The 20,584-nt window shown below is 46.1% G+C and overlaps 1 protein-coding gene across 3 annotated transcripts in view; it reads right to left on the bottom strand.

Annotated features, from left to right (window-relative positions):
* LOC309523293 (putative helicase senataxin) overlaps window positions 1-20,584 on the bottom strand; it is a 314,428-nt gene that overhangs the window by 215,893 nt on the left and 77,951 nt on the right. For 2 of the 3 annotated variants that reach the window (XM_082207068.1, XM_082207067.1), the window contains exons 3-4: window positions 7,786-7,990; window positions 4,759-4,868 (exon numbers count right to left, since the gene is read on the bottom strand). In XM_082207068.1, the coding sequence (XP_082063194.1) occupies window positions 4,759-4,868; window positions 7,786-7,990 (315 nt within the window). The remainder of the gene's footprint in view (window positions 1-4,758; window positions 4,869-7,785; window positions 7,991-20,584) is intronic. The other variant, XM_082207069.1, reaches the window with a different exon arrangement.

Genomic DNA, 20,584 nt, shown 5'->3' with positions numbered 1-20,584 from the left:
TCTCCATATATCTGGCACCTGTGTTGGTGAACTAGCCTCCTTCTCAGGGGTGTCCCCTGTCTCCTCCTTGGTGGAGACGGTGTTCTCTGTTGCTTCCAAGAAGAGCTCCAGCTCTCTAATTCTTTGGAGAGTAGCTACACGTTCCTCCAGTTGCTGGACTTTGTCTTTTAAGAGGGCAATCAACATGCAATTGCTGCAGGTAAAGCTGCCTGCAACCTTTGGCAAGATGGCAAACATTGCGCAGGAACCGCAGGCGACTGCAGCTGTTCCCTCACCCTCCATCTTGAAAACGTGTCATTGGGGGTGGCTACAGTGGTCCTCCATCTTAAAAAGCGTGAAGACAGGACAAATAACTCCCCCCACAAAAAAACCTAGGTCTCCCCCAACAAACGTTTGAGACTAGCTCCCCTAAATCTAAAAGATGGATCAAGCTGCCCTGCAAGCTCTGATAAGCTCCTCCCACAGCTAATCACCTGCCTCAACAGAAACCCTGCCCCCTCTGACCTTTGCACAGGGAGAACAGCTAATCAGCCACAAAGAAACACACACAAAAGAAAACTCTTTTTCTCCTTCTTCAGCTGCTGCCCTGCAAGCTCTGTCATTTTAAAAAATTCTAGTTTATTATTTTTAATTGGATTATGATCCGGATATGTTGATTGGCTGTTTTTATTGGAAAACCAATAAAAATGATTTTTTGAAAAACCAAAACCTGCCACATCAAGTGATACAAGGTTTTATGCTGTCCGAAGCGAGCTGTCGTGGCACTGACGTAGAACTTGGCCATCTTTCTCTGAAAAAAGCTCCATCCTGGTGCTTCACTCCCTCGGCGCAGCCAAATTGTCTTTGGCGAAGGCGTTGGCCGCCGTCTGTTGCTGGAAATCAGAGGACCCCCCTCCCCAAAACTCTCCAGCTCTGATGCTTCCTTGCTAGTTCCCTCCGTGGATTGCTCTTCCATGTCCCACCAGTCTGAACCAGGCTCAAAATCCTCTTCTTCCCCAGTGCCACTCCCTGGTCCCTCCTGGTTAACTGGCTGCCAGCACTACTTATCTAGCCAGTTCCTGACATTGGCTCAGTGTGGGCACAGACTCTGCCAGGGCTACGTCTCCTGCTCTGCAAGACAGTTCTGTTCCAGCCCCTTTCCCTCTCCCCTTCAGAGCTTGAGAGGGTAGAGCAGAGAAAAGGGCACAGCAATTTAGAGCTGAGTCTCAGAAGGCTGCCGGGAGGGAGGCTTAAATGAGGGAAGGAGAAGTCGGAAACTCAATCCTGCAACTTACTAATGTGGAGTGTGTCTGGCTATCTCTGTGTGTGAAGCAATAAAAAGTTCATTGCTGGTCAAGTCTTTGTCAGCTTCTGAATTCCAGCAACAGATAATGTTCTGAAGAAGTGTGCATGCACACAAAAGCTCGTACCAGTAACTAACTTGGTTAGTCTCTAAGGTGCTACTGGAAGGAATGTTTTTATTAAGTTTCTTGTAGGCAGAGAATATCAAAATTTATGCAGAATTCTTTAAAATTCATATCTTCTAACTTGGGGGACCATCCTGCCACATTCCATGATAAGACCTTGCATGTATTGTTGAGGACAGGTTGATTGTGCGGCTGGCCTGCCGAATTCCTTATTGGAGTTATAACTTCATAGTCAGACAAGGCTTGAACTTCATGTGTCCCCCCCCCCCCCCAGGTTTGTATGGCACTGGGTGCTGAAAACTCTATTGAACTTATCATTACTAGAATCATTATATCAATCCAGTTCTACAATTTGATTTGATTCCCCAACTTTGTCCACAAACACAGACCCGCCTCCTATCAAAGGGTTAGAGAACTCCTTTTTAGTAGTTAGAATTTGGGTTGTTGATTTCAGGTCAGGGAGAGCTAATTCTTCCAGATTAAGAAATCTTCTTTGGAGCCATTCAACAGAGGTTATAGAATAACTTGAAGGGACAGCATAGTTATACTCTCTGATAGGAGGGTGTTCCTTATCAATTTGATTATCTTTGTTTATGGGGGGGGGGTGTTCTCCACCTCTTCCCTTTGTTTACCTCTGTGTTGGTTAGACATTATTTCCATAATTTGATCCGTGATTGTATTAGCTTTCTCTGGAGGCCGAAAGTGAATAAGGGTGTATTGTAAGGAAGTCATTCTGCTAATGATTTCTTCCTGTGACTGGTAAGGGAGGGCTAAAAAAGAGTTTAAGTGTCTCTTTTCATCAAAGGCAAGGGAATCGTCAAACTCATTTTTGGAATGGTGTTCTTCTTGGCTTTTAGCAGGTGCTGAAAAGAGTACAGTATTGTTAGTAGGCAGGGAGCCCCAAAGTGTAGGTGCTGCTATGCTAAAAGATTGATTTCCTTCAACGGCAGAACGAGTATTATGTGACACCTGTATCGGTGTCAGTTCTGCAGACTGAAGCAGTCAAATGGGCATATATGGGGTAAGGCCATCTCTCAAGTAAACTGGTTGCAAGCTGTTCAGTGTTTTATATACCAAATGGGCAACCAGTGCAGGTATGTGAGCATAGGTGTTATATGCTGACACGGTCTCATTCCTGTCAGCAACCATGATGCACCATTCTGCACTAACTGCAGCTTCTGGATCAAGCACAAGGAATGTCACACATAGAGTGCATTGTAGTAATGCAATCTTGAAGCAACCATCCTTTTGCAGGAAGCGTGTTCTAACAGGCCCATCTATCTACTCCAGTATGGAGGACTTGACCTGGCATGTGTAACCTGACTTGGTTGGATGAAGCAGATGGGCCTGTCCTTGCCGCTGCTTGTCCACCAGGTTTCTCTTACCCACAGCCACCCAGGTCATATGGGTGGGGAGGGGGGGTTGCAGTGATTTTTAGGAAGTCATTAGCGTACACCGGGCGTCCTATTGGGAAGACCCAGTTTACTGAGTGCATGTTCTGGAAGTTGGGCAATAGGGGCAGTACAGGATTTCTTTTGGTGTACCAACTTCCCCACTGCACCAAGGATTCCCTGCCCAAGCTGCTTCAAGTCGTAGCAGATGTTCTCCTGGAGACACCTAGTTTGGTTATCCTAGGGCAGGCATGTCTATCTTCAAGTAGGCTGTGATCTACGATCCAATATAAAAAACTGGCAGTAATCTACCACCCTGGGATGGGTTCAGGGTGGGCGCGCAGGCGCTGGCTGCTTCCCCCAAAGGCGCAGGGCAAACTTTGATACCATCAACCAAGACATCCTTCTGGGCCGTCTTGAGGGGCTGGGAGCTGGGGGCACTGTTATACAGTGGTTCTGCTCCTTCCTCCTGGCCCGTGTCCAGAAAGTGGTGTTGGGGGATGAGTGTTCAGACCCCTGGGCCCTCACTTGTGGGGTGCCTCAGGGCTCTGTCCTCTCCCCCATGTTTTTTAACATCTATATGACGCCTCTGGGAGAGATCATCAGGGGGTTTGGGCTATGTGTTCATCAGTATGCAAATGTTACCTAGCTCTACCTCTCTTCCAAATCAGAACCAGTGAAGGCAGTGAAGGTCCTGTGTGAGTGTCTGGAGGCGGTTGCAGGATGGGTGACGGCTAACAGATTGAGGTTGAATCCTGACAAGACAGAAGTACGGTTTTGTGGGGACAGGGGGTGGGTGGGTGTGGAGGACTCCCTGGTCCTGAATGGGGCAACTGTGCCCCTGCAGGACCAGGGGCACAGCCTGGGAGTCATTTTGGACTCACAGCTGTCCATGGAGGCGCAGGTCATTTCTGTGTCCAGGGCAGCTGTTTACCAGCTCCACCTGGTATGCAGGCTGAGACCCTACCTGCCCGTGGACTGTCTTGCAAGAGTGATGCATGCTCTAGTTATCTCCTGCTTGGACTACTGCAATGTGCTCTATGTGGGGCTACCTTTGATGGTGACCCGGAAACTACAACAAATCCAGAATGCGGCAGCTAGACTGGTGACTGGGAGTGGCCGCCGAGACCAAATAACACTGGTCCTGAAAGACCTACATTGGCTCCCAGAATGTTCCGGAGCACAATTCGAAGAGTTGGTGCTGACCTTGAAAGCCCTAAACGGCCTCAGCCCAATATACCTGAAGGAGCGTCTCCACCCCCATCTTTCAGCCCGGACACTGAGGTCCAGCTCCGAGGGCCTTCTGGCAGTTCCCTCACTGCGAGAAGTGAGGTTACAGGGAACCAGGCAGAGGGCCTTCTCAGTGGTGGTGCCCACCCTGTGGAACGGCCTCCCATCAAATGTCTAGGAAATAAACAACTATCTGACTTTTAGAAGACATCTGAAGGCAGCCCTGTTTAGGGAAGTCTTTAATGTTTGATGTTTTATCATGTTTTCAATATTCTGTTGGGACCCGTCCCGAGTGGCTGGGGAAACCCAGCCAGATGGGCGGGGTATAAATAATAATAATAATAATAATAATAATAATAAATTGTTGTTGTTGTTGTTATAACCTCTTCTCAGAGTGTCCAGCCAGATGCCCCAGTGGGAAACCCACAAGCAGGACCCAAGCACAAGAGCATCCACGTTCCTGTGGTTTCCAGCAACTGGCAATCAGAAGCATTATTGCTTCAGACTATGAAGGCACACATGTTGAAAACCTCTGATTTAGGGGACTAGCCTAGTCCCCCATGTCCATTGACCACATGCCACTGTGTGGGAGCAAGTTCCATAGTTTAACTATGCACTGTGTCAAGGAGGATCTATTTCATCTGTCATCTGTTTAGGACAGCTTAATCCTACGTAGCAAAACTGAAAAGGAAGAAAAGAATAACCGGAAAAAGGAAATTAAAGCAGCTCACCACTTCATTAGGATGTACCATGAGCAGATAGATCCCAGGGTGTTTCCCAGCCACCTGGTAGGAGCAGTTGATTTCCTCCATTTTACAAAGAGCCTCCACACACAGCTCACCTAACAATTTAAAAAAGAGAACGCCAAATGTTAGGGCTGTTGGAACCACCATAATATGAAGGCAAATGATCCCTGCATAAGATGAAAGTCATCCTCAAAGAATCATAGAACAGGAACAGTCACTATGCAGATGGTTTTATCCTATAAAGCGTCTTAAGGGAGATACCTGACTCGCCTTTTCATGAAGTTCAGAAAGGAGTGTGTTTAGCTTCGCTTTGTTTTGTTTGCAAAATGAATCACATGGTCAGGCATTTGGGGAAGGGGGCTTTCTTTGTTTTGATCCACTACCTTTTTATTATTAGTGTTTTGTCCCAAAAGCAGCAGCTCTGGTCTGTGTGAATACAAGTGATCACTGATGTCTTCTGTTAATCCTGGTGTCCTCTATTAATCCTGCCAATTAATTGTTTTTGAAAGATGCTTCCCCCCACCCTTCTCACACACAGAACTAAATGCATATTTTATGATGGCACATGTCGCCTACAATTGTTAGAACTGGTTGTGGGATTTTTTTAAAGTCATCATTTTTTCCAGCACTTCTTATACCCCTGTATTGCAGACCAACCTTGCTACCCCTTAGATTACAAATGGAGGAAGAGGAAGCAGAGACTGGCAGAATCGCTATAACTGAGTTACTTTCCTCTAGACAAATGGTGAAACTCCAAATGGTGACCTGCTTAGGGAAGCTATTCCTGTCTGTTTAAATAGGCAGGACTTGGTTTGCCCAATACAGTGGTACCTCGGGTTACAGAAGCTTCAGGTTACAGACTCCGCTAACCCAGAAATAGTGCCCAGCTCTACTGATACCGAGCTCTACCTCTCTTTTAAATCAGAACCAGTGAAGGCGGTGAAGGTCCTGTGTGAGTGCCTGGAGGCGGTTGGAGGATGGATGGTGGCTAATGAATTGAGGTTGAATCCTGACAAGACAGAAGTACTGTTTTTGGGGAACGGGGCGGGCTATTGTGGAGGACTCCCTGGTCCTGAATGGGGTAACTGTGCCCCTGAAGGACCAGATGCGCAGCCTGGGAGTCATTTTGGAGTCCTCACAGCTGTCGATGGAGGCACAGGTCAATTCTGTATGCATGGCAGCTGTCTACCAGCTCCACCTGGTACGCAGGCTGAGACCCTCCCTGCCCACAGACTGTCTCGCCAGAGTGGTGCATGCTCTGCTTATCTCCCGCTTGGACTACTGCAATGCGCTCTACGTGGGGCTACCTTTGAAGGTGACCCGGAAACTGCAATTAATCCAGAATGCGGCAGCTAGACTGGTGACTGGGAGTGGCCGCCGGGACCACATAACACCGGTCTTGAGAGATCTGCATTGGCTCCCAGTACGTTTCCGAGCACAATTCAAAGAGTTGTTGCTGACCTTTAAAGCCCTAAACGGCCTTGGTCCAGTATACCTGAAGGAGCGTCTCCACCCCCATCGTTCAGCCCGGACACTGAGATCCAGCGCCGAGGGCCTTCTGGTGGTTCCCTCATTGCGAGAAGTGAGGTTACAGGGAACCAAATAGAGGGCCTTTTCGGTACTGGCGCCCGCCCTGTGGAACGCCTTCCCTTCAGATGTGAAGGAAATAAGCAGCTATCTTCTCTTTAAAAAAGACATCTGAAGGCAGCCTTGTTTAGGGAAGTTTTTAATATTTAATGCTGTATTGTTTTTAACACTTGATTGGAAGCTGCCCAGAGTGGCTGGGGAAACTCATCCAGATGGGCGGGGTATAAATAATAAGTTATTATTATAATATTATTAGTACCTCGGGTTAAGAACTTTACTTCAGGATAAGAACAGAAATCGCATGCCGGCGGCGCAGCGGCAGTAAAGTAGCTAAAGTAGTGCTTCAGGTTAAGAACAGTTTCAGGTTAAGAACAGACCTCCGGAACGAATTAAGTTCTTAACCCGAGGTACCACTGTACATTTTGCTAGCTGAGGAAGAACAGTGGGGTCCCTTCCAGGTCTACATTTCTATGATTCTATGAATGCCTATAGATAACACATGAAAGCTTTTTAACAAATATGTGACAAGAAAAGATGTAACCCTAGTGGTTGGATGAACTTGTCTGACTATGAGGCATGTGTGTGTGTGTGTGTGTGTGTGTGTGAATGAATTGGCATTGGCAGCTATATAGAAAGGGACGTTGGAGGCAAAGCTCCGTTAGGAAGAGAAACAGAATTTGTTGCTCTCTTTCTTTCTTTGGCTGGGGTTCTACATTTACCATTCATCTGACAGGCAGAAATTCAGCATGTGTGGAGGATATGAGTCATTGAAATTAATGTGCATTGCTAACTTAGATCTATAAATTTCATTGGGTCTTCCCTATGAGTATGACCAGCATTGGAAATGTAACTAGATTTTATGCAACAGCCATAAGTCAAAGAAAGCAAAAGATTACACAGCTGCATAAAATGTTATAAACCGCTACAGTTCTTAGTTAAAACTCCTATTCTTTTAAACTTTTATGGTATTTTATTCCTCTAAACACACTTTTTAAGTACATTCAATTAGTATATTGATTGTTAAACCCCATATTTATCATTTTTATTGCTTATGTAGAGAATTATGCAGAAATTCTGGTTTAGTATGCTGCCTGTTTGCCGTAATAACATTGATTGATTGCTTTGAAGTCATTTCATTCTGCATCAGGTAAAGTAATTTTAGCCCCCCTCCCCAGTCCCATATTTTGCCCAACCAAAGGTGACAACCCTAGATGAGCAGCAGAACATATATTCTATAAATAAAAATAATACTCCTTTTGTAATAGGTTTTTTTTGGGGGGGGGGGGGATAGTAAAACAAAAAAACAAATCCCAGTCAACATATCACCTCCAGCTGTATTCTGAGAAGACTTTCCATAGCTGCTTTTATTGAACTACTAATGCAGGGGGAGAACTGGATCATGTTCAGGTGCCACCAGATACTCACTGAGACGTTCATGAAGTAACAGGTAGGGGTACTTCAGCATTTCCAACAATGGCACTCTGAGGTTCTCCTCAAAGTTGGAATCCGTATAATGGCACAGTTGCGTTTCCCCATCTTTGTCTACAATGAAGAGGTCACTGTCATCTTCCTCCTGCATTGATTTCTCAAAGTGGGTAATAAGGCGAGTGATTTCAAGCTTGCACAGGATCTGCAATTGGGGGGGGGGGGAAACCTTATAAAATTCTAGAACAGAGAGAGCAACTGACTCTGCTGTCCTAAGAAGACACCAGCTGAAAACAACAGAATCTGTAGATTATTATTTTTTAAATTTATATCCCCCTCTTCCTCCCAAAAGGAACCCAGGGCACCAAACACACAAGTGATAAAATAATTAAAAGATCTAAAAGCTATTCCAATAGAGATGCAGACTGAGGAAGATCTCTGTTTAAAAGCCTTAAATGGTCAAGTGGCAACAACCAGAGAGAACACATCAGTTTTAAGAAGGAATAAATCAGAATCATTTATTTTATATATATATATATATAAAGACACCACAACAGATAAAAATTGACTGCATTCAAGCTTCTTGGCTATAGAAGTATAACTCACAAGGAATTATATAGGATAAAAGAAAGCAAAAGTACATTATGCATAATTACCGCATTTTTCGCTCTATAACACGCATCTGACCATAACACGCACATAGTTTTTAGAGGAGGAAAACAAGGAAAAAATATTCTAAACGAAACAGTGGATGTATGATTTTTATGGTTCATGCTGTGGCCACAGACATGTGATCTGACAGTGAGTTTGGGGTAGCCCAATGCAAAAATCCTGAGGATCCATGTGGATCCATGCTTGGTAACCACGTTTTTGCGCCATTGCGGCCCCATGAAACAGTGGGTGCGTGTGTGTTTTTTGGTGCAGGCTGTAGCCATGGAAATGCTATGTGATCTGATGGTGAATTTGGGGTGACCCAGTGCAAAAATCCTGAGGATCCATGTGGATCCGTGCTTTGTAACCACGTTTTAAGTGGGCAGGGAAGGAAAAGAACTCAAGGGACAAGGAGCACGCATGGGGGGGGGTGTGGAGAAGGAGCTTTTCGGGGAGCTGAGTGGGGAGGAGGGAGGGAAAGAGCACTGTTGCTTTAAAGGTATACTTAAGGTATTTGCCCTGTGCCTGGGGTTTTTTCCATTTAACAGTTTGCAGCCTTTTCCTTCCGCTCCTTGTTTTGAGGCAGAATAGATTTGAGCAAGTGAGGAGGACTTGGATTGCAGGGGATTCGCCATTAGCTGTGTAAAAGTGCTCCTCCTTGCAGCCTGAACGATAAGCAGCCACCAGCAGCAATAGAATGGAGCACAAAAAAGCGGTAGGGGCACTAGGACCCAGACAATGCTCAAATCTATCCTGCCTGAAAACAAGCTGCTCCGTCCCAGCCGATCAGCTGAGACGAAGTTTTCCCCTCTCCCTCATGCCCTCCCCAGCCTTTTTTTTTACTTCCTGGTTTTCACTGCGCTGGCTCAGAGCTCAAGGTTGGTTTTATTTTGCTGCTGGTTGCTTAAATTTTATCTTTCCTGCAGTCCCTCTGCAGCCTCATTGCTCTGTTTAGAGAGCGCGCGGACTTTTGCTTAGCGTCTGTCCCTCCTCCCGTGTAAGCGGCTGCTGCCGGCTTTGCTGCCATGGCTCTCCTTCCCTCCCTCCTCCCCTGCTCCAGGTCGCTTTAAAGCAAGCAAAGTGAGAGCCTCGTAGAGCGTGTAAGCGGCTCCCGCTTTGCTTGACTGGCGGCAGCCATGGCTCCGATCCGTGCATTCGCTCCGTAACACGCACAGGCATTTTCTCTTACTTTCTAGCAGCAAAAAAGTGTGTGTGTTGGAGCAAAAATTACGGTAGGTTGTATCCAGGCGTCTTTTAATTTTGTGGCTGCTGTCACCATCTGCAGTGATGGAGCCCAAGAAAGTAAAATCTCTCACTGCCTCCATTTCTTCCCCTTCTATTTGCCAGGAGGTGATGGGACCAGTGGCCATGATCTTCGTTTTTTTGATGTTGAGTTTCAGACCATATTTTGCGCTCTCCTCTTTTACCCTCAATAAAAGGTTATTTAATTCCTCCTCACTTTCTGCCATCAAGGTTGTGTCATCTGCATATCTGAGGTTGTTGATATTTCTTCCGGCAATCTCATCCAGCCCAGCCTTTCGCATGAATTCTGCATATAAGTTAAATAAGCAGGGAGACAATATACAGCCTTGTCGTACTCCTTTCCCAATTTTGAACCAATCAGTTGTTCCATATCCAGTTCTAACTGTAGCTTCTTGTGCCACATAGAGATTTCTCAGGAGACAGATGAGGTGATCAGGCACTCCCATTTCTTTAAGAACTTGCCATAGTTTGCTGTGGTCGACACAGTCAAAGGCTTTTGCATAGTCAATGAAGCAGAAGTAGATGTCTTTCTGGAACTCTCTAGCTTTCTCCATAATCCAGCGCATGTTTGCAATTTGGTCTCTGGTTCCTCTGCCCCTTCGAAATCCAGCTTGCACTTCTGGGAGTTCTTGGTCTACATACTGCTTGAGCCTTCCTTGTAGATTTTTAAGCATAACCTTGCTAGCGTGTGAAATGAGTGCAATTGTGCGGTAGTTGGAGCATTCTTTGGAGCACGCCTGGAGGAAACGGACCATTTGGATCCCTTCCAATCGGGATTCAGGCCTCACCATGGGACTGAAACTGCCTTGGTCGCACTGGTTGATGATCTCCGGCAAGCTAGGGACAAAGGTGAGAGCTGTTTCCTAGTTCTGCTGGATCTCTCAGCGGCCTTTGACACCATCGACCATAACATCCTTCTGGACCGTCTTGAGGGGCTGGGAGCTGGGGGCACTGTTATACAGTGGTTCCGCTCCTTCCTCCTGGGCCGTGTCCAGAAAGTGGTGGTGGGGGATGAGTGTTCAGAAACCTGGGCTCTCACTTGTGGGGTGCCTCAGGGCTCTGTCCTCTCCCCCATGCTTTTTAATATCTATATGAAGCCGCTGGGAGAGATCATCAGGGGGTTTGGACTGGGTGTTCATCAGTATGCAGATGACACCCAGCTCTACCTCTCCTTTAAATCAGAACCAGTGAAGGCGGTGAAGGTCCTTTGTGAATGCCTGGAGGCGGTTGGAGGATGGATGGCGGCTAACAGATTGAGGTTGAATCCTGACAAGACAGAAGTACTGTTTTTGGGGGACAGGAGACGGGCAGGTGTGGAAGACTCCCTGGTCTTGAATGGGGTAACTGTGCCCCTGAAGGACCAGGTGCGCAGCCTGGGAGTCATTTTGGACTCACAGCTGTCCATGGAGGCGCAGGTTAACTCTGTGTCCAGGGCAGCTGTCTACCAGCTTCACCTGGTACGCAGGCTAAGACCCTACCTGCCCGCGAACTGTCTCGCCAGAGTGGTGCATGCTCTAGTTATCTCCCGCTTGGACTACTGCAACGCGCTCTACGTGGGGCTACCTTTGAAGGTGACCCGGAAACTGCAATTAATCCAGAATGCGGCAGCTAGACTGGTGACTGGGAGTGGCCGCCGGGACCACATAACACCGGTTCTGAGAGATCTGCATTGGCTCCCAGTACGTTTCTGAGCACGATTCAAAGTGTTGGTGCTGACCTTTAAAGCCGTAAACGGCCTCGGTCCTGTATACCTGAAGGAACGTCTCCACCCCATTGTTCAGCCCGGACACTGAGATCCAGCGCCGAGGGCCTTCTGGCGGTTCCCTCATTGCGAGAAGTGAGGCTACAGGGAACCAGACAGAGGGCCTTCTCGGTACTGGCGCCCGCCCTGTGGAACGGCCTCCCATCAGATGTCAAAGAGATAAATACCGTATTTTTCGCTCTATAACACGCACCCAACCATAACACGCACGTAGTTTTTAGAGGAGGAAAATCCGTAGGCATGCCACCCGTAGGCATTCCCTCCATAACACGCACAGACATTTCCCCTTACTTTCTAGGAGGAAAAAAGTGAGTGTTATGGTGCAAAAAATACGGTAATTACCTGACATTCAGAAGACATCTTAAGGCAGCCCTGTTCAGGGAAGTTTTTAATATGTAACGCTGTACTGTTTTTAACACTGATTGGGAGCCGCCCAGAGTGGCTGGGGAAACTCAGCCAGATGGGCGGGGTATAAATAATAAATTATTATTATATTATTATTATTATTCTTTGGCACTGCCCTTCTTTGGGATTCGGATGTAGACTGATCTTCTCCAATCCTCTGGTCACTGATGAGTTTTCCAAACTTGCTGGCATATTGAGTGTAGCACCTTAACAGCATCATCATTTAAAATTTTAAATAGTTCAGCTGGAATACCATCACTTCCACTGGCCTTGTTATTTGCAGTGCTTTCTAAGGCCCACTTGACTTCACTCTACTCAGAGTAGACACATTTAAATTAATGTACACCGGTCATGTTCATAAAGTTCAATGGGTTTACTCTGAGTGGGACTAACATTGGCTACAGCCCAATGAAATTTAGGGGTAAGAAAAATTAAGGAACAGCATCTTCACAGAAAAGAAGAGTACAATAATTAGCCTGTGAATTAAATGTGAAATAAAACTGTATTAAAGCATATGGTGACATGCATTGATTAGAGCAGGCAAAATTAGTTATTGCTGAGACAATTCTGCTCCTGGCCTTCCTCCTCCACCACCCCCCTAAAAGTATACAGTGGTACCCCGCAAGACGAACGCCTCACAAGACGGAAAACCCGCTAGACGAAAGGGTTTTCCGTTTTGGAGGCGCTTCGCAAAACGAATTTCCCTATGGGCTTGCTTCGCAAGATGACAGCCCATAGGGAAATCTCCGGGACAGCGGGGAAGCGCAGCGCGTCTTCCCCACTGTCCTCGGACCTCCTCCCGCCGCCGGGCATCGGAACGAAGCTCCGATGCCGGGGGGGGGAGTCTCCTCCCGCTGCCCGGCATCGGATGGCTTTCCTGAAGACTTGGGGTGGGAGGAGGGTTTTCCTTCCCACCGCCAACATTCAGAATGCTGTTCTGAATGTTGGTGGTGGGGAGGAAAAACCCTCCTCCCACGCAAGCCCCGGGAACAGAGGGAAAGCGCTGCGCGCCTTCCCCTCTGTTCCCGTACCTGTCCTGAAGGCTTGCGGTGTGGAGAAAAGCCCTTCTCCGCACCGCCAGCCTGGCAAGCGGTTTCCCTAGGAACGCATTAATTGATTTTCAATGCATTCCTATGGGAAACCGTGCTTCGCAAGACGAAAAACTCGCAAGAAGAAAAAACTTGCGGAACGAATTAATTTCGTCTTGCGAGGCACCACTGTATTAGGTTTCCAAAGGGAGAAAAAGAAAAACAGCTAACTATTCAAAGCAGAAGTTTAAATCAATCCAGCAAAGGAAGCCCAGGGAAAATTAATCCAGTTAATACATTAGAGTAAAAAATAGCTTTAAAAGTGAAAATAGTTTTGTCTGAGCATCACCAGAGAACAAAGGAAACAAAATGAAATCAAAAAACAAAATTAACCTGACTTCTGTAATGAGAAAAGAGAGACTGAAAAAAAATGAAATACAACTGTTCCTAAGCCAATCCCCAACACAGGATGGCAGCTCAAAAGTTAGACTGAGCAACAAAATAATGAAGGGATGGGTGTTTGAAATCATTAAATTCTATCTTCTCTCAAAGAGAAGGCAAAAGCTGGGACTAGAAAGAGGAAATAATGCAGCAGTATACCAGAAAAACTAGAACTAAATACTGGGCCAAAACTTAAATCAAGTAACAATGCAGAAGTGCAGCAACCAAAAACCTTTTCCTACTCTAACCTCAAATCCCTGACTGTCTAAAGACTGTCTCTCTGTTTGGGTATTTTGAGGAGGAGACTGGTGATGCTTATCAGGAACACTCTGGGCCCGTGAAGCTGTTGGGAGAAAGGAAGCATCTCAGCCCTGTATAGTGGTACCTCGGGTTAAGTACTTAATTCGTTCCAGAGGTCCGTTCTTAACCTGAAACTGGTCTTAACCTGAAGCACCACTTTAGCTAATGGGGCCTCCTGCTGCCGCCGCACTGCCGAAGCACAATTTCTGTTCTCATCCTGAAGCAAAGTTCTTAACCTGAAGCACTATTTCTGGGTTAGCGGAGTCAATAACCTGAAGCGTACGTAACCTGATATCTGAGGTTGTTGAGGGCAGCAGTTGAGCTTGCAGGGCAGCAGTTGAAGAAGGAGCAAAAAGGGTTTTCGTGTGTGTGTGTGTGTGTGTGTGTGTGTGTGTTTCTTTGTGGCTGATTAGCTGTTCTCCCTGTGCAAAGGTCAGAGGGGGCAGGGTTTCTGTTGAGGCAGGTGATTAGCTGTTGGAGGAGCTTATCAGAGCTTGCAGGGTAGTTTGATCCATCTTTTAGATTTAGGGGAGCTAGTCTCAAACGTTTGTTGGGGGAGACCTATGTTTTTTTGTGGGGGGAGTTATTTGTCCTGTCTTCACGCTTTTTATGATGGAGGACCGCTGTAGCCACCCCCAACGACACGTTCTCAAGATGGAGGGGGAGGGAACAGCTGCAGTCGCCTGCGGTTCCTGCGCAATGTTTGCCATCTTGCCAAAGGTTGCAGGCAGCTTTACCTGCAGCAATTGCAAGTCCAGCAACTGGAGGAACGTGTAGCTACGCTCCAAAGGATTAGAGAGCTGGAGCTCTTCTTGGAAGCAACAGAGCACACCGTCTCCACCAAGGAAGAGACAGGGGACTCCCCTGAGAAGGAGGCTAGTTCACCAACACAGGAGCCAGATATATGGAGAAACGTGACTCAAAGAAGTAGGAGGCCCAGGGTTCGCTCTGATTGTTTTGAAATACACAATCGCTTTGAGGTCCTCTCCCCTAGCATGGAAGACGAAGAACAGACTCCATTTGAGGATCTCTCCCTCATTACAGTCAATCAGGTATATGAAGACGAGCAGCAAAGTCAGTCCTCAGGGAATGTGCAGGCGACCTTGGAACGGACAGCTCACGGAAGAACCCCGACCAAACCTAAGAGGAGGCGTGTAGTGGTGATAGGGGATTCCCTACTGAGGGGAGCAGAAGCAGTGATCTGTGGGCCTGACAAGATGTCTCGGGAAGTGTGCTGTCTCCCCGGGGCTAAGATCCAAGATGTAACTGAACGACTGCAAGGAATCATAAAACCCACTGACAAATACCCCTTCCTCTTGGTTCATGTGGGAACCAATGACACAGCAAGCAATAGCCTCCAGAAGATCAAAAGAGACTACGAGGCTCTCGGCAGGAAATCATATCATATCATATCCAGAGGAGGGCAACCAAAATGGTCAAAGGCCTGGAAACGATGCCTTATGAGGAACGGCTAAGGGAGCTGGGCATGTTTAGCCTGGAGAAGAGGAGGTTAAGGGGTGATATGATAGCCATGTTCAAATATATAAAAGGATGTCACATAGAGGAGGGAGAAAGGTTGTTTTCTGCTGCTCCGGAGAAGCGGACACGGAGCAATGGATCCAAACTACAAGAAAGAAGATTCCACCTAAACATTAGGAAGAACTTCCTGACAGTAAGAGCTGTTTGACAGTGGAATTTGCTGCCAAGGAGTGTGGTGGAGTCTCCTACTTTGGAGGTCTTTAAGCAGAGGCTTGACAACCATATGTCAGGAGTGCTCTGATGGTGTTTCCTGCTTGGCAGGGGGTTGGACTCGATGGCCCTTGTGGTCTCTTCCAACTCTATGATTCTATGATTCTATGATCACCCCTTAACCTCCTCTTCTCCAGGCTAAACATGCCCAGCTCCAGACCTTTAACCATTTTGGTTGCCCTCCTCTGGACACGTTCCAGTTTGTCAGTGTCCTTCTTGAACTGTGGTGCCCAGAACTGGGCACAGTACTCCAGGTGAGGTCTGACCAGAGCAGAATACAGTGGCACTATTACTTCCCTTGATCTAGATGCTATACTCCTATTGATGCAGCCCAGAATTGCATTGGCTTTTTTAGCTGCCGCGTCACACTGTTGGCTCATGTCAAGTTTGTGGTCAACCAAGACTCCTAGATCCTTTTCACATGTACTGCTCTCAAGCCAGGTGTCACCCATCTTGTATTTGTGCCTCTCATTTTTTTTTGCCCAAGTGCAATACTTTACATTTCTCCCTGTTAAAATTCATCTTGTTTGTTTTTGCCCAGTTCTCTAAGCTGTCAAGGTCGTTTTGAAGTGTGATCCTGTCCTCTGGGGTGTTAGCCACCCCTCCCAGTTTGGTGTCATCTGCAAATTTGATCAGGATGCCCTTGAGTCCATCATCCAAGTCGTTGATAAAGATGTTGAATAAGACCGGGCCCAAGACAGAACCCTGTGGCACCCCACTAGTCACTCTTCTCCAGGATGAAGAGGAACCATTGATGAGCACCCTTTGGGTTCGGTCAGTCAGCCAGTTACAAATCCACTGAGTGGTAGCATAGTCAAGACCGCATTTTACCAGCTTCTTTACAAGAATATCATGGGGCACCTTGTCAAATGCCTTGCTGAAATCAAGGTAGGCTACATCCACTGCGTTCCCTTCATCTACCAGGCTTGTAATTCTGTCAAAAAACAAGATCAGGTTAGTCTGACATGACTTATTTTTCAGAAATCCATGCTGACTATTGGTGATCACAGCATTCCTTTCTAGGTGCTCACAGACTGTTTGCTTAATGATCTGCTCCAGAATCTTCCCTGCTATTGATGTCAGACTGACTGGGCGGTAATTATTTGGGTCCTCTCTTTTCCCCTTTTTGAAAACAGGGACAACATTTGCCCTCCTCCAGTCTGCCGGGACTTCGCCTGTTCTCCAGGAATTCTCAAAGATGACTGCAGGTGGTTCTGAGATCACATCTGCCAGTTCTTTTAATACTCTTGGATGCAGTTCATCTAGCCCTGGAGACTTGAATACATCTAAACTAGCCAAGTATTCTTGTACTATCTCCTTAGTTATTCTGGGCTGTGTTTCCTTTGCTGAATCATTTGCTCCAAATTCTTCAGGTCGGGCATTGTTTTCTTTATCGGAGAAGACTGAGGCAAAGAAGGCATTGAGGAGTTCAGCCCTTTCTGTGTCCCCTGTTTGCATTTCACCATCTTCTCCTCTGAGTGACCCCACTGTTTCTTTGTTCTTCCTTTTGCTGCGAACATACCCATAAAAGCCTTTTTTGTTGCTTTTAACCTCTCTAGCAAGCCTGAGTTCATTCTGTCCTTTAGCTTTTCTGACTTTGTGTCTACACGTGCTGGCTATTTGTTTGAATTCCTCTTTGGTGGTTTCCCCCCTTTTCCATTTTTTGTACACATCCTTTTTTAATCTTAACTCAGTTAAAAGTTCTTTAGATAGCCACCCTGGCTTCTTTAGGCACCTTCCATGTTTCCGTCTCATTGGTATTGCCTGACGTTGTGCTTTTACTATCTCCCTCTTAACAAACTCCCAGCCATCATGAACTCCCTTTCCTTTTAGTATTACTGTCCATGGGATCTCACCCAGCACTTCCCTAAGTTTTATGAAGTCGGCTTTCTTAAAGTCAAGAAATTGAGTCCTAGTATGCTTGGTTGCTCCTTTCCGCTGTATAGTAAACTTCAGAAGAGCATGATCACTCGCACCTAATGATCCTTCCACTTCTACCCCACTAACCAGGTCATCAGCATTGGTTAGGACCAGATCTAAAATGGCTGTTCCTCTTGTTGCTCCTCCCACTTTCTGGACAATGAAGTTGTCTGCAAGGCCAGTGAGGAATCTGTTTGACCTTATGCTCTTGGCTGAGTTTGACATCCAACAAATATCCGGGTAATTGAAGTCCCCCATTACTACTATCTCCCTTCCTTTTGCATGCTTGGCCATCTGTTCCAGGAAGGCATCATCTATGTCCTCCGTTTGGCTTGGGGATCTATAGTAAACTCCCACAATGAGTCCAGTTACAGATAGGTAGCTGTGTTGGTCTGCCATAGTCAAAATAAAAAAATTCCTTCCTGTAGCACCTTAAAGACCAACTAAGTTAGTTCTTAGTTGGTCTTTAAGGTGCTACAGGAAGGAATTTTTTTATTCCCACAATGAGGTCTCTGTTATTCTTCTCTCCCTTAATTTTGACCCAAATGCTCTCACTTTGGCTTTGAGGTTCTAAATCTTGGATCTCTTCACAGGTATACACATCCCTGACATATAACGCCACTCCTCCTCCTTTCTTGTCTGGTCTGTTTCTCTGAAATAGATTGTATCCTGATTTGGAGTACCTAGTGGTGAAGTGCCGCCCTTTTTACTTGCCACGTGAGTTTAATGTTGCTATAATAACAGCGGTGTATATACCTCCTGATGCAAACACTACTACAGCTATGGGCCACCTGCTAACTGCCATTAGCAGACAGCAGCGGGCCCACCCGGATGGAGCACTTGTGGTTGCTGGTGATTTCAACCGAGCCGATCTAAGGACTGTGCTCCCTAAGTTCCACCAGTATGATGATTGTCCCACCAGGGGGGGAAATACTTTGGACCGAGTATATAGTAACATCATGCATGGATACAAGACTAAGCCCTTGCCCAATTTGGGGCAGTCAGACCACATATCCTTACTTATGATACCATCATATAGACCTCTCGTACGCAGAATTAGACCATCAACTAGAGAGATACGAGTGTGGCCAGTAGGTGCATCTGAGCAACTCCAAGACTGCTTTCGGAGCACCGAGTGGTCGCTTTTTGAGGAGAATAATGTGGACACATATGCTTCAATAGTACTGTTCTACGTTAAAAGCTGCATTGATGTTGTCACTACCACCAAACAAATACGGGTGTTCCCTAACAACAAGCCCTGGCTAAACAGGGATGTGTATCTTCTGTTAAAGGCAAGAAATGCTGCTTTTCACTCTGGTGATGCGCAGCAGTATAGAGAAGCTAGAGCCAAATTGAAAAAGGGCATTAGGAATGCCAAAGCTATGTACTGCCGGAGGATCGAAAAACATTTTGAGAGCTCCGACCCTCGTCGAGTATGGCAAGGTTTGAGACAAATTACAGGGCAAAATACTAAAAACGAATTGGCTAGCAGCAGTGCGCACCTGGCTGATCAACTGAATCAATTTTTTAGCCGCTTTGAGGAGGGAACTGGAACTACCGTCACTACAGCATTGGCCACCAGCACATCATCAGAAACTACTACTGATAGACAACCACTTTTATTACAGACCTGTGACGTACAACGTGCCTTTCGGAGCATTAACATCAGGAAGGCAGCTGGACCGGATGGAATCATGGGACGGGCTATTAGGGACTGCGCTGCAGAATTAGCCGGCGTATTTACGGACATTTTCAACCTATCCCTGTTGCAGGGTTCTGTCCCTACCTGCCTGAAGACATCGATTATAGTGCCAGTCCCCAAGCAGTCAGTGGTGGTATCTCTCAATGATTATAGACCAATAGCCTTAACATCTGTTGTTATGAAATGTTTTGAGAGATTGGTGCTAGATTATATTAAGGCTAGTCTTCCATCCACTTTAGACCCGTTCCAGTTTGCATACAGAAGAAACAGATCTACTGATGATGCTATTTCCATCGCCGTCCATACTGTATTGAGTCATCTAGAACGACAGGGAACCTACGCAAGGCTGTTGTTTGTGGACTACAGTTCTGCCTTCAATACAATTCTGCCAGACAGGTTATTTCTTAAAATGACCAACTTGGGTATACATCAGAAGATCTGTCTGTGGGTAAGGAATTTCCTGACTGATAGGCCGCAGACAGTGAGAATGGGACCTTACTATTCTTCTACTCTAGTATTAAGCACAGGAGCCCCTCAGGGATGCGTGCTAAGTCCCTTTCTCTATTCTCTGTACACATTTGATTGCACCCCACTGTATAAGTCCAACACAATCATCAAATTTGTGGATGATACAACAGTGGTGGGGCTCATCAGTGAGAACGATGAGACTGCTTATAGGAAAGAAGTACAGGGGTTAATTCAATGGTGTAAAGAAAATAATCTTATGCTTAACACCAAAAAACCCAAAGAACTCATAATTGACTTTAGGAGAAAGAAAAGTGTATTGTTACCATTGCACATAAATGGCGAGGAAGTGGAGAGGGTTGGTAGTTTTAAATACCTGGGCATTTATATCTCGGAGGACCTCTCATGGACTGCAAATGTTAATATGGTTGTGAGGAAGGTGCAGGGGAGGTTGTATTTCCTGAGAATGCTCAGGGGACTGAATCTATCCCAGCACCTACTCCTGTCCTATTATCATAGTACCGTCGAGAGTGTCTTAACCTATAGTATATTATCGTGGTATGGGAGCAGCTCTGAAACGGATAAAAAAGCTTTACAGCGAACAATTAAAATTGCCCAGAACGTTATTGGGCTCCGACTACCAACCCTGGATGAGATCTTCACGTCTCGCATCTTGAAGAAGTCACATAATATTCTGAGAGATCCCACCCACCCTGCTCACAACTTCTTTGAACTATTGCCTTCGGGCAGAAGATATAGGACAATGAAAACACGAACCACACGCCTTCTGAATAGTTTCTATCCAAGAGCTCTGATTGCACTAAATAACGATCTCAGGGCCAGTTGCAAGGTTTAGTAAGTAGGGAGTGGAAGGAATGAGATAGGTTTTAGGTTATGTTATGCTTTTAATAGGTCATGCTATATTCTGGATTATGTTATGTTTTATAGATTATGTCTAAATAGGATGAGAGTTCGGAGATACGTGCAAATGTATATGTGTACCCGGTCTTTGGGTGGGTGTTTGATTTTCGTTGTTGTGTATACTGTGTATATACGGACAATGACAATAAATTTATCTAAATCTATCCCCCCATTATTACATTCCAATCGTGG

This window comes from Podarcis vaucheri (assembly GCF_965113315.1).
Source record: "Podarcis vaucheri genome assembly, chromosome: W".
Lineage (NCBI taxonomy): Eukaryota > Metazoa > Chordata > Lepidosauria > Squamata > Lacertidae > Podarcis > Podarcis vaucheri.
This window is presented reverse-complemented; position numbering and strand designations above follow the sequence as displayed.